Source organism: Epinephelus lanceolatus, chromosome 2, assembly GCF_041903045.1.
Source record: "Epinephelus lanceolatus isolate andai-2023 chromosome 2, ASM4190304v1, whole genome shotgun sequence".
Taxonomy (NCBI): domain Eukaryota; kingdom Metazoa; phylum Chordata; class Actinopteri; order Perciformes; family Serranidae; genus Epinephelus; species Epinephelus lanceolatus.
Genome location: NC_135735.1, coordinates 21,434,972 through 21,447,819, shown reverse-complemented (window position 1 = coordinate 21,447,819; position 12,848 = coordinate 21,434,972). Strand labels below are relative to the sequence as shown.

General features: G+C 40.8%; 1 protein-coding gene across 1 annotated transcript in view; it reads right to left on the bottom strand.

The window, feature by feature from the left end:
* The window catches only part of lgr4 (leucine-rich repeat containing G protein-coupled receptor 4), a 37,806-nt gene that overhangs the window by 4,625 nt on the left and 20,333 nt on the right, over positions 1–12,848 (bottom strand). Inside the window, exons 4-17 of the mRNA XM_033627698.2 lie at positions 11,551–11,622; positions 8,194–8,409; positions 6,659–6,730; positions 5,532–5,600; positions 4,636–4,707; positions 4,335–4,406; positions 4,080–4,148; positions 3,924–3,995; positions 3,600–3,665; positions 3,352–3,423; positions 3,187–3,258; positions 2,945–3,070; positions 1,153–1,247; positions 36–89 (exon numbers count right to left, since the gene is read on the bottom strand). Coding sequence (XP_033483589.2) covers positions 36–89; positions 1,153–1,247; positions 2,945–3,070; positions 3,187–3,258; positions 3,352–3,423; positions 3,600–3,665; positions 3,924–3,995; positions 4,080–4,148; positions 4,335–4,406; positions 4,636–4,707; positions 5,532–5,600; positions 6,659–6,730; positions 8,194–8,409; positions 11,551–11,622 — 1,199 coding nt within the window. The remainder of the gene's footprint in view (positions 1–35; positions 90–1,152; positions 1,248–2,944; positions 3,071–3,186; positions 3,259–3,351; positions 3,424–3,599; positions 3,666–3,923; positions 3,996–4,079; positions 4,149–4,334; positions 4,407–4,635; positions 4,708–5,531; positions 5,601–6,658; positions 6,731–8,193; positions 8,410–11,550; positions 11,623–12,848) is intronic.

Genomic DNA, 12,848 nt, shown 5'->3' with positions numbered 1-12,848 from the left:
CGCACAACGAAAGATATAAAAAGTTTAATGCTTACCTGGTGAAGGTGAGCAATGCATAATCATTGAGATTCTTTCCACATCCTCCCCACCTAGGAAAAAATATTTAGCGTTAGAAATGCAGCAGGAAGCAGCAGGAAGAATGCCGACAAGGGCTTTTGTTTGACTTTCCAAATTCTTGTTTTAGCTATATATCAATCATCAGCAGTTTAAGGTAATTATTTAAGACTTAACTGTCCAAGAAAATTAGCGTAACATCTTCCAGAACCTGAAATTCATGTTCTGTTACTGTACACAAACATATGGTAAAGACAAATAAAAGGATGGTAAGTATCTTTGTTTTTTTTATTTTACAAACTGAAGACCTCCATCTGAAGCAAACACCTGTTTCAGAAAACTGAAGTGAATGTTGGACATGATGGTCCTGGATTTTGATAGTGGGTCATGGTCCGATAGTGGGTCGCAGGTCTATTCTGAATCGACCGCAAGTGTGTCAAGCTGCAAAAAACACACCTAATTTTGAAGTACAGTGGATTTCCGCCTCAGAGCTTTTATTTTGAAGTGCCGTTTCCTGCTGTAGAGTGAGTGACTAACAGACAGCTACTTAACAGACACAGCAAGCTAGCTCGACCACACGACCAAACGCAGGTATGGCGCCAAATGTAATCAGCTGCGTGGACCCTGAACTGATGACTGAGGAGAAATCTGGAGCCCATGGCTGGACCAGTTGGGAACCACTAGTCTATAGATCACATTAATCAGCCCATGTGCACAAATCTCTTCTAAATTTTAATCAAGTTTCATTTAAATTTATATTTTTCATGAGGAAAAAAAAAAATAGTATGTAAAATGTTGAGTTTAAGCTATTTAATGCAGTAAAACACACTGTAATTGTTCCCTGTACATCTGCACTACACAATCTGAGTATTTAGAGCAAGCATGCAAGCTACAGGCAGAGTGGATGAAAAACTCGTTCCATGTCTCACATCTACATCTGATATCTGGTGGTCTGGCAGTAAAGAATGCTGTTAGCATGCTCATGTAACCCGAGGCTGATGTAAAACACTCTGACGGTAATTTTAGTTGCTTTTATGTAAATAAAATAAAACAAGTTTAGCTAACATGTCAACAAGGCTCTGACAGCAGCATTCCCACCTGTAGATTTCTTTACGTCATTTTCCTCAGAAGAACTCATTGAGTCACATCCGACGAATGCACAGCACTGGTAGGCGTACGGGACAGAGATGGACCTGCGGACAAACAATCATTTAGAGAGGCTGTGAGCGTCCTGCTCCAGTGTTGGTCCAGTGTTGATAATACAGATGGTCCCGGATCTTAATACCTCAGTGGGGAAAGCATAAATAACGTGTTTGTCTGCAAATATTTGGCCCTTTTGATTTTTTTCAATAATATTTGGATGTTTGCAACAGTGGAGAAAACAGACTCAGCTGGCTTTCTCATTAAATGTAAGAGAAGAGGAGGAGTTTGTTTCTGTCGGTCTGTCACATACATATAATCACAACAGCTGGAGAAACACAGGAAGAGAGATATATTATCTGTAGTGTAGATCCTGTAATGGACGTTTTTGTTCACTACAGGATCAGTCCAATTTGTTTTGTTTACAAAGTTAGTGAGGGTTTCCAGTTCAGCTGCTCTTCTGATTAACAACTCAGCTGCTGGGTCTGAGACTGTGCAGCGCAGTGTGTACGTCATGTTTTCTACATCAGTATGTAGTATACCACAGGGGCTTTTTCACATGATGGAGGCAGACGTGATAAATATTTTTAAATAAATATTTTTATTTTAATATAGCTTGATTTTTCTTTTATAGTACCTTTTGACAAATCACAATAATTACGGGTAAAATGTTTTAAAATATTTATTTTGGGTAGGGCTGCCAAAATACTGCGTTAATTTTGATTATTTAATCACAGAGAAAATAATGCAATTAAAAAAAAAGTGTACTGTGGTGCCCTTTGCCCCAGAGCGTCACTGAAGGCCACAGTGGCTTTGTCACATGATGGAGGCAGACAAGACGACGCTGCTTGGACCCGTGAATGGAACATTTATATTTAATAAAAAGGCCCAGATGGAACTGTTGATAGGAGCATCGTTCTCTGAAATTTCTGCTGTAAGGAATTTTTGTACCATCAGAGTACTTCAAGCCTGAAATATCACCTCAACACAAAGCATTTGGCAGCGAACCCAGAGGTCCAAGCTAGCACAGCCTCTGACTCTAAGTATTACAGTACTTAAATACTGGGGATATTTTGTGCCTGTATTAGAGACAGACGACCAAAATATGGGAGAGATACGGTCTCGACATGGCACGTCTGCCGCAGCATGCCTGCAGCAGAGCGTGTCCGTTATAATAAACTAAAGCTGCTACACTGACTTTTACGAAACTGGTCTATTCTCTTCTTCTCTGCACGCTGCTCTGTGGTCCTCCAACAGATAAAACTATAAAGCGCTGTGTAAAAAATGAGAACAATCTGTTTAAAAATGGTTCAAATGAGAGGCAATGTGAATCAACAGCGCAACCTTGTGTGTGTTTGTACATTTCACATTAAAGTAAATCAATCAAATCAATGCATGCTGTCTTTAAACGATCCTGTTGATTAATTCAGTGCCAGTTAATAAAGCTCACACCTCCAAACCCTGCATAGACAACTGGCGAAACTCAATATGCACAAAGTGACACTGGCAGCGACCACACACCACAGAGATGGAGTCTGTATAGCAGGTAAGACAGCCCGCTCCACCCTGCCTACATGAGGCCTTGTGTCCGTGCCCTATGTATTTCGGCCGTGACAGTAGATAACTGACAGAGGTGAAGCATCACATGAATCAAAGGTCCCCAGAAATCGAAGTCGGGAAGTTGCACTTACACAAAACACGTCAGATAACAAACCCTGACAGCAGACGACACACAGAAGTTCTTCCTCACCTGAGTTTGGGCAGGTTTTTCGCAGTCAGCACATTTTTCATCTGCGGGTTCCCCGAGAGTTTCAACTGACTGAGTGAGCTCAGTCCAGCTGTCGGAATCACAGTCAGAGAGTTCATGCTCAGATCCCTGCAAAAGAAATGCACAATTAATTTGATTCTGTACAACACAGTCAGTCAAACCAAACGATGACATGTGGCTAAGATGATAAGAGGTGGTGGAATAATACCACAGGTCACACTCACAGATTGTTGAGAGCAGTGAGGGTGAGGAACGCATCTCTATGGATAACTCGGATTTCGTTTCTGCTCAGGTCTCTGTGTAAAATCACAACGCACACAATCAAGCCATACAACATTTGCTTTTACAGCATCCTGTGTGTGTGTGTGTGTGTGACTGAGTGGACTTACAGTAAACGGAGAGCAGACAGACTTTGGAAAGTGTCCCTATCAATTTGTTGAATATGGTTGTGCTGGAAGCTTCTGTAGAGGGAAAACAGGAATTTAACAGATTATAAACAAGCAAAAAAAACACCTTTATTACCATAACTGTTCATTGTTACAGTATTTTTTTAATTTTACAACACAATCTGTCTTTAAGATTTCCAATCTATGTCTGAAATGATTTGTGAACTGACTTCTACATGTCCAACACTCACATCTCCTGCAGCCGGACGCAGCCCTGGAGAGATGGTAGCTCCTTGATCTCGTTGTAGGACAGGTCTCTGATGGAGGAGAACAAACAGTTTTAACAATTTGACAACTGGAGCTTTTTAAAATGATGAATAAAGACAAAAGTTGGGTCGTTAATCATGCTCCACTCTGTAAGATATAATTAGTCTACAAAGAATTTCTCTATACCTCTGCCACATTTTTGAACGGGAATCCAAATACAGTTTTAAAACCATAGTAAGTATAAATATTAGTAGAAGATGTATATTTTAAGCACTACTGCAGGTGTCAGGAAAGGGAAAATCCCTTACAGCGTCCGAAGCAACTTGAGATCCTCGCACAGATCAGCGGGGATGGACGATATCTTGGTTCCCGACAGTGTCCTGGAAATGAAAAAACCTCAACAGTCACTCCTGAGATGCACAAAAGCACAAGCAGGAACAGATGCTACATTCAAGTTCACTCACAGACTCTCAAGGTTATTAGTCGACGTAAGGATGGGGAAGTCCTGCATCATGCTGGCCCCACGCAGCATCCTGAAACACACACGGTGACGAATAGTAAAATCACAAAGTCACGAAACAGCAAAGCACCAATCGTAGTGGATGAAACAAGACACAGGGTTCTTTTTAAACACACATCAATGGTACATTTTAAGTGTTTGAGTCACAAAAGTTGTTAACACTGCTGAGTCAGGAGTCGTGCCTGACAGCGGGACTTACAGGGAGTGCAGGTCAGACAGATTCTGGAAAGCTGTAGCGCCCACGAAGGACAGAGGGTTGTCATAAAGATGTCTGGCAGGGCAGCAGGAGCAGAGGGGGAGAGATCAAACCAAAATCATTTACTATGCGAGAATGGCACCATCTTCTGGACATTCATTTACTGAGGCCTCACTGTCAGCTGATACTGTATGCTTGCGCAACAGAAAGCACACTGTGTACTGTGCACGGCAGCATTTGTACAAATGTGACTTATTAGTGTGCTGTGTCTGTTTCTAAGCAGTGTCAATGAGTTTGACCTTACATGGTTCGCAGCAGGGGGTTGTTATGGAAGGCCCCTTCAGGTATGGAGGCAATATCGTTGCTGTGGAACCCGCTGCAGGGGGAATATCAAGGAAACAGTGTGAGGACAATTTGCTTAAAATGACACCTCAAATAAGTCAATTAAGTAATGTATGCAAATCTAAGAATAGAAATAACAATGCAAAAGGCAAACAACAGAGAGACAGTTCAACCAGGTGTCAACTACAGGTGTCTGCTACAGAACCTTAGACCCTAAACCTTATTTAATGCTTCCTAAGACCTTTTCAAGATCATTTTACACCAAATTTTTACAACTGATTTGTGAGCATGTCATGTTTTTCTTCTTTAAGCACTGCAGGAAACATAAAGGTAAGTAGTATGTATATATGGTTCGGCGCAGATATAGGTTTTTATGTAGGAATATGGTTATTAGAGTGAGTTACATGACATTTTTCCAACACATAAGTGCAAACATAAGTAAAAAGACAGTGTTAGAGTCAGAGGTAGGTTTAAAGATTTGTAACATCAGACGTGGACTTTCAGAAAAGAGAGCCTGACTCATTTTGACAAAAAGAAATCAAAAGATGGATGAAATTAGATAAAATGTTTGTAGTGATTAAGGTCTCAAAGTCATTAAATAGTCTTTCATTTGAATTAGTGAGGTCTTACGTTTCTAAAACTGAATTTAAGACATTTGATGACTTTATAAGGACCTGCAGACAGCCTGTGTAACACAACAGACACTTTAATATCTCACACATTTCTGACTACAACAATTTGCTACTCTGCATGTGCGCTCTAGTTTCCTCTGACGTACTTCAGAGCTAATTTGTCAGATATTTGTCTTTTTTAAATGACACACACACACACACAAAAAAAAGTACGACAGATACTCACAGTTCCTTGAGTTTGGGCAGGGCCTCTATTGCTTTGGGAAAAACCATCAGGTTGTTGAAGTTAAGATCTCTGGGATGAGACGGAGAGGGACACAGGAAGTCAGCGCTATTTGCTTTAATTTGATGTAACAAATCCATCCGTTTGCAGCCAACTCATTAATGGTGCATTCAGACAAGAATGTCTTCAATTAAGTATCATTATCTGGTCCTCTCTTTTACTGTCAGCACCAAGTCACGCACTAATTACCATTAACCAGGATAACTAGCATCGTTAAAGTCCTAATAATACAACAGCTAGCAGCGCTGGCTGGATATGTTGCATCCGCTCTTAATGGGTTACGGGATACTACGCAGGAATCGCTACTGTTTGTAAACAGTATCGTCAGGGAAAGTGAAAGCTGCTTGCTATAGCCCCGCTATATTTGCATTTTTTTTCAGCACTGTGTCAGCCATTTTTGTAGCTTTCTCTTAGGTGCGTGCTGCTAACAGTTGGCACCAGGTCGCTACCTCTTTACAAAGTCCCGACCTCACCTGTGCGCTGTGCCCTGGAACGTCACAACCACAGCAAAATGAGATGAAAATATAGACAGAGGGTGGAGCTTCTGCAGATAAACACACCACCATACATTTCTAGTGGGTCACACAGTCAGTGATGATTAAGAGGAATGACTTTCATATGAATCTGTACATTGTTTTTGGGGAAAATCCCACAGTGTTCCTTTAAGCTACAATAACTAATGAACAACTGACTCTTTGGTCCATTGTTAAACAGGAATCAGAGCCCACTGTAAAAATTAAAAAAAAAAAAACATCCCAATGGTCTGTAAAAGCTGTAAAGGTCTGTGTGTTGTACAGTAACTGGTTGCCATTAGGTCAGGCTGTCACTAAAAGATTTTTCATGACTGTGGCAGGAGGAAGTGAGCAGTGGGAGGGCAGATTTGATAAGCATCATGTACTTTGCTCTATTTATCCTAGAGCAATTAAAGGAGGAAGTGGACACAATGATGTCTGGAGAACCAGGGCAGAGGTGGGTGGGGGAGCTGTTAGCACACACAAACACCAGCACAAACACACTCAGACCGACACACATACACACACACGTTAACTACTGTATGACTGTGCACTTACAGCGTCTCCAGATTCACGAGTCCAGCGAAACAGTTGTCTCCTATCTCTTTAATTCTGTTGTTGTGAAGATGTCTGGAGAAGCAAAAGCAGTTTTACACACATTTGTGAGTTTTTCATACCTTGACAGATTCAAAATGGTCCTCCACACTCATCATGGGTTTTATTCCAGTCTGGTTTTGCAGCTTTTGTAAGATGTTCCACAAATAATCTCCAAGCGGCAGGCTGTGATTTGTGAATCAGGTGTCTGTGCTTTATGTGTGTGTGCAGAAGGCTTTCCTTGCCTAATAGATTCAAGGTCTTTTCTTCCTGTTTATGCTGACGTGTTTATACTAACCCTGCAGCAATACCACCCAATGTGTGTGTCAGCGTGTGTTTGCGTGAATATATAACAATTTGGATCAATCCCTCGGATTCCTAATGCACCACATGTTTGCACGAGTTCCTCTCATGGAAGGTTTTAGCGTTTCCCTCCCATGCATAATAGAACAAGATAATCTAGATTTTACATTAACGCTCAGAGTTGAGAAACTTTTTCAAAGTGTCGTTAACATTCAAATTCAAACCCCAGTGGCACATTTCACTGCAAAAGTGCGTGTATGCAAAAACGCAGCAGGGCATGAGCAGCATCCCGTTTTGTTGACTTATTAACTGTAAGCTGTGGAAATAAATACTACAGCATGTTTGTGTTTGGAATCTGATTTGCAGTCGCACAGAGGAGACATTCAGAGCCAGAGCAGGAAACAAGGAGAGGTACTTTGCATTGATTTGTGGTGACAGAATAATGCATATGATGCATGAGAAGCTAAACAGGAATCACAGCTTCTTTTATTCAGAGCAGAGCACGAGCAGTGTGTTCATATTTTACTAACTAGATGGTAACCTTCAGTCAGACAGGGAGGCCATTTTCAAGTTATACAAAAAAAAAGTCCCTCCACTCATTACACACCACGAAACATCTGACTATTACTGTCTGCTCACGCTGCAGAGAATTTGCATGTGTTGGCTCTGAACTTGAGAAATATCCTGATTCTACTTTACACCCAGTGACTTTCACTTCTTCAGTTACTCCCTCGGGTCATTTTAGTCAACACGAGAATGTTCTCAGTCAGTGCGCCTGGTTAATTAAGGTTTTAAAAAAGTACACCAGCAGGTTGTTCCTGCTGAGTTATTTAGCGTATAGGTCTAATAAGACTGCATGCAAAGTTCTCCTGGCTGTCTGGGAAAGGTCGCTTTAATGACTCTAAAACTGTTTATCACTCAGTACTGTAGCTTTTAAATGACAGCTCACTAAAAACCCTGATTAATTAAATGCCACAGTATGTAGAAGACTGAAGGGATTAATGATGGCTTCACGACTAGAAAATCAAACACACTGCACTAGATGCTTTGGTGCCTATGGTCTCTTTTATCCACCCTGCACACTGTGGCAAAGGCCATCTGGCCAAAAACATTAGGTAAACAGCGAATATTTGTACTTTAACACTGCAGATTTTTATTACAAACCCCAATTAAAACAGTAGCTCGATATTACTTACAGCACGACTAGACTGGTGAGGTTGGCAAAGGCGTTGTCTGGTATGTGCAGGATCCGGTTGAGCGCTAACGTTAGAGCCTGAAGATTCGCCTGGTGTCTCAGAGAACCGACAGGGACCTCCGTCAGGTTGTTATCATCCAGCCAGAGGTGGCGCAGCTGCTGAAGGCCTTCGAAACTGTCGTCTGGGACCGCGGTGATGTGGTTCGCATCAAGGCGACTGCAAAACAGTGGAACAAGGACAAAGCATGGGCTCATTAAATTAATGATATTGAAATTGGCTCAGGCATATGACACTGCTGTGAATGTCTTACAAACAGCAAAGAAAAGAACAAAGAAAAATTTATAATAATCATATAAGTGTTAACCATATTTTTTTTTAACCCAATCCTTCTTTTCATTTATTGTCACCTTGCCAGTCATGATTATGGTGAGCAAAGCAGCAAATAGCTTGTACCAGAGAGCTCACCTTACAGCTCCAAATCATCTGGGAGATGAAGTGTACATAGTTTCAAAAAGCAGATAACTGCACACTACGGTTCAACTATTTTATTTCATTCACATTTTAACCACACTTGGATTTCATTAAGGCTTTGAAAGGTCTCGGATGTCTGTTAATGCAACAACCAGAATCTAATTCTGATGTGCATTCATTGAACATACACTAACTCTGCCCAATTAGCCACAACTTGTGTATCACCAAAAACAGGCAGCTAAGTTTAGTTTAGTTTATTTGATTTATAAGAAAACAGTGTGCAATGATATTATTAATTTACAAGAAATGAAAACATGGTTGCACCAGATTTAGCAAAACACTTTTTTCCATCTGTAGTCCTACACATATAAACTAGATGCAATAAATAAAAATAAAATTCAAGGTGCAATGCGGACTACAGTAGTGTAGTAGTGTAAAAGCAGTGGTGTTTGCACCAGTTCCTCTCAATGCAGAGGATATAAAAGATGATGTGAAAATACAGGGAATCTGATGTTTGACTGACTACAGAGCAGTGACCCTGCAAACATATTAATTTTTTATCAGGAGCGAGCCAAAATCTTGGTGGTAAAAAAGGAAATATTTTTAATTTAAGCAGTATTATGAATGCACAAGTGCTCCTTTCACCATCACCACCCTGTTTTCTCCTGCTATCCTCCCTCACCGAGTGTCTCGCCCTCCCTCAAAATTCCTCAAGTGTCTGGGCTGGAAGAAAAACAGTCTTGATTGACATTTAGCTCTCTAAGGCTTTATACAAACCAAGTCCTGGCTCTGTCAAAGCATATTACTTCAGCTACAGACCTTAAAACCCTCGCAGAGAAAAGACATCTGTTAAAAAGAAAGAAGAGCGGCAGGAAAAAAGACGAGAGGGGAAGCAAGGGACAAGGGGAGGGTTATAGAGGGGTGATAATAGCTGAAAGCTGGACTTTCAGCACGTTTCTCCAGCTGGATCCATTCCCTCATTAGTCCCTGGAGGTGGCAAAAAATAGAGCCATATACGCATCACAGTCTCAGTGAAACTGACGTTTGGTAGTCTCAGAAAAACAATGCTGAAGACCAAGGGCGAGTGGAGCAGGAAATCGTGAGAGGGCTGACAGTTACGAGTAAACACGGGGAAACAAACAAGCTCCTGGAAAACTCAACAACCCAACATAGGAAGAGAGGAGTTAGCCACAGATCTGCTGAATAAGACTGACCTACATTTGCACAGGGCTTAGTGCACAAAAAACACTGCAGCAGTTAAGTAAGTGATATCAGTGGAACCGCCCCGAGTGACATCAACGATGTCTTGAGTAAATAATTGAGATTTATGCATTTATTCTTGACTTGAAGGAGGAGTACAGTATTAACTCTGATCATATTGCAATCTTACAGTAGTGGAGGATTTTAAATAATGTAGATGACGGCTGCAGAGACGTATAACAAAGGTAATTCTCTGTATGGATGCTAAAGTTTGACAAACTGTAAGTGTAACACAATGCATTTGGGGTTTCTATTTTTTGTTTAATTAACATCCATCAAAAATGTATATCATCCATGTTTTTGGAGCAAAAACAATATCCGATTTTAAAGTGAAATTTAAAGTGTAACAAGACTAAAAGTCTGCAGCCATGCTAGCAGCTCTGTTGTCGGTTGTACTTAAAGCTAAATGCTAATGCTAGCATTGCAACATGCTCACACTGACAATGCTGAAGTTCAAGAGGTATAATTTTCACTGTCTTAGTTTAGCATGTTAGCATGCTAACATTGACTAATTAGCACTGGGCACAAGACACAGTTTAAGTATTGAACAAATGAAATAGCAATTCATCTTAAGGTTGTTGAGACATTTCACATAAAACAACATATGTGACCCTAAGTCGTTGGGATTCAGCCTCTGGGCACAATAAATGTCTGCGTGACATCTAATGGCAATCCATCCTGTGGTGCTGTAGATCTTTTAGTCTGGGAAAAAAAAATGGACAAACCGACCAACAGCACACGTACAACGCTCTCATCCTGGACACGTTTAGTTTAGTGCATCTTGTCTGTCATTCACACTGAGAAATCAGTATTCAGTGACCCTAAATTGACCCCCGTTGTTGCCTATAAACCCATTTTTGCATAAATTTGTTAAGCAAATTCCCAGCACCAAACGTTACGATCTTTACATACATTAGCAGATAAACGGTTCTGCAGTGCTCTCGCTCCTGCTGCTGCTTTTTATATTATCTTTGTGAGTAACTGTCTAGAATGTGGTTGTTACTTTGGCACAAACACTATGAATTCCACTTTGGACAGTAGGCTGTGTAAATACACTGCAGTGCTTTCTCTGACAACAGCACTGGTGGCTGCGGCGGATCTTCTCGTCCAGGAATTCAGGACAAAGTAGCTTTCTTATTAACTTCTAAAGAAAACACAGGCTTTTCATAAAACTCACAAACAGAGCTGAGTGATTTTGTTTTACATATTAACATGAATAACTGCTTTTGCAGCAGCAGCAGCTTTTGATCACCTTCATGTTCCTTCAGCAGTTTAAAAAAGTTTTTGATAGTTTAAAAATCTTAATCGTAGTTCCTCTCCCCTGTTAGGTCATGTTTGACAGTTCACAAGAAATTGAAACTACATTAACCCAACAAAACAGATGACCAGTATGATGACACCGACAAATAATTATTACAACCTGCAGCAGCGGCAGTGAGTGTTTCCTTAATACTATAAATGCAGGACAGAGAGGTCCACTTGAAACTCAGGTTCTTTAAGCAAACAATACCCAACACATGCGTACAGTATGCATGCATGTGAGAGGGTGTCTGTAAGTCCGTGTGTGTGTGTGTGTGTGTGTGTGTGTGTGTGTGTGTGTGTGTGTGTGTGTGGCAGATGACTTACAGAGACTGGAGGGAGTGAAGGTTCTTCAGGGCTGCACTGGGCACAGTCTTCAGCTGATTATTCTGCAGCATCCTGAAGATAAAATGGCAGAAATGATGATTTTAACTCAACTTGCAACACATTTTTATCATGAATTTAAAACAATGGCTGCGCTAGAATAGTCTTTATTGCTGAGGAGGGTTCCTAACTGAGTGAAATAACCCAGACATATCTTAATGGCAGTCGTGATAAGAGCTGGTCAAATTCTCTGTAAGCTAGGTAAAAGGTGCTTCTATGCTTCCTCTCTTATATTCTTTAAAATAGGGTACACTGGACCCTCCTTTACAAAAGTAAAAGAAATAATGCCGTCCCACTATCTCTTGAGACAGCAACATTTAAAGTGACCCATGTCAAAAACATCCACCGTAGCCTAGTGTAAGCACAGTCAGATTTTCTTAAGTAAAGACAGCCGCAGTGCTAAGTCCTTATGAATTTTCCTTCACATCTTTCCTTGACCTCGTGACATTTTCCATTAAGACCAAGTAAAAGTGTTTAGAAAAGGACAAAGGACATGTTCTACTATTCGACCGCAGCCAGTGTGTGTCCACAGATTCATTTGATGCTAAAGGCACTGGCAAAATCCTGAAAATCCTCCTCTGTGTGTTGTTGTTTTTTATGTGGCTCCTTGCTGGAGACAGTAGCTCCATATATTTCTCTTGATCCTGATTCCTGTTGCCAAGCTGATGAAGAAACTTTAAACACTAATCAAGTTATGAAACAATCCATATTCATCTTCACTCTAAAGAGCATTTACACTTGCTTATAGAGGTACTCTATTTGTAAAAACGGACCCAAACCTGATGTGATTAGGGTTTGTTTGAGCTGCATGTAGTCAAAATACTCCAGTTTGTTTTCACTTGTGTGGTTACAAGTCACAATGTGAATAATTCACTCGATATGATAAGTATATACAATACCGCCATGCGATTGTGTTTTCAGTCGTGTAACCAAGACCTCACCTGTAGATCAACAGGACTTTGAACTTTTGGCCCGTCGCAGAATCAACAGGGCAGTGCTTTGTGCAATGTGTTCGAGTCTGTGCAGGCACACTAGGGTGTGCTGCCCGATGTAAATTACGCAGAACTAATTTTTACACAGGGCTTGTGTGCAATGCTGTGTTAGGTGTTTTCACAGGCACAGATACTGTGAGGGCAGGGATGGAAAAAGGCATTTGGTCTATTCCGAGTAGATGTAAATTGCATGACTATGTTTAGGGTGGCAATAACTGACAGCACCACAATGTTACCGCAAACTGCAAT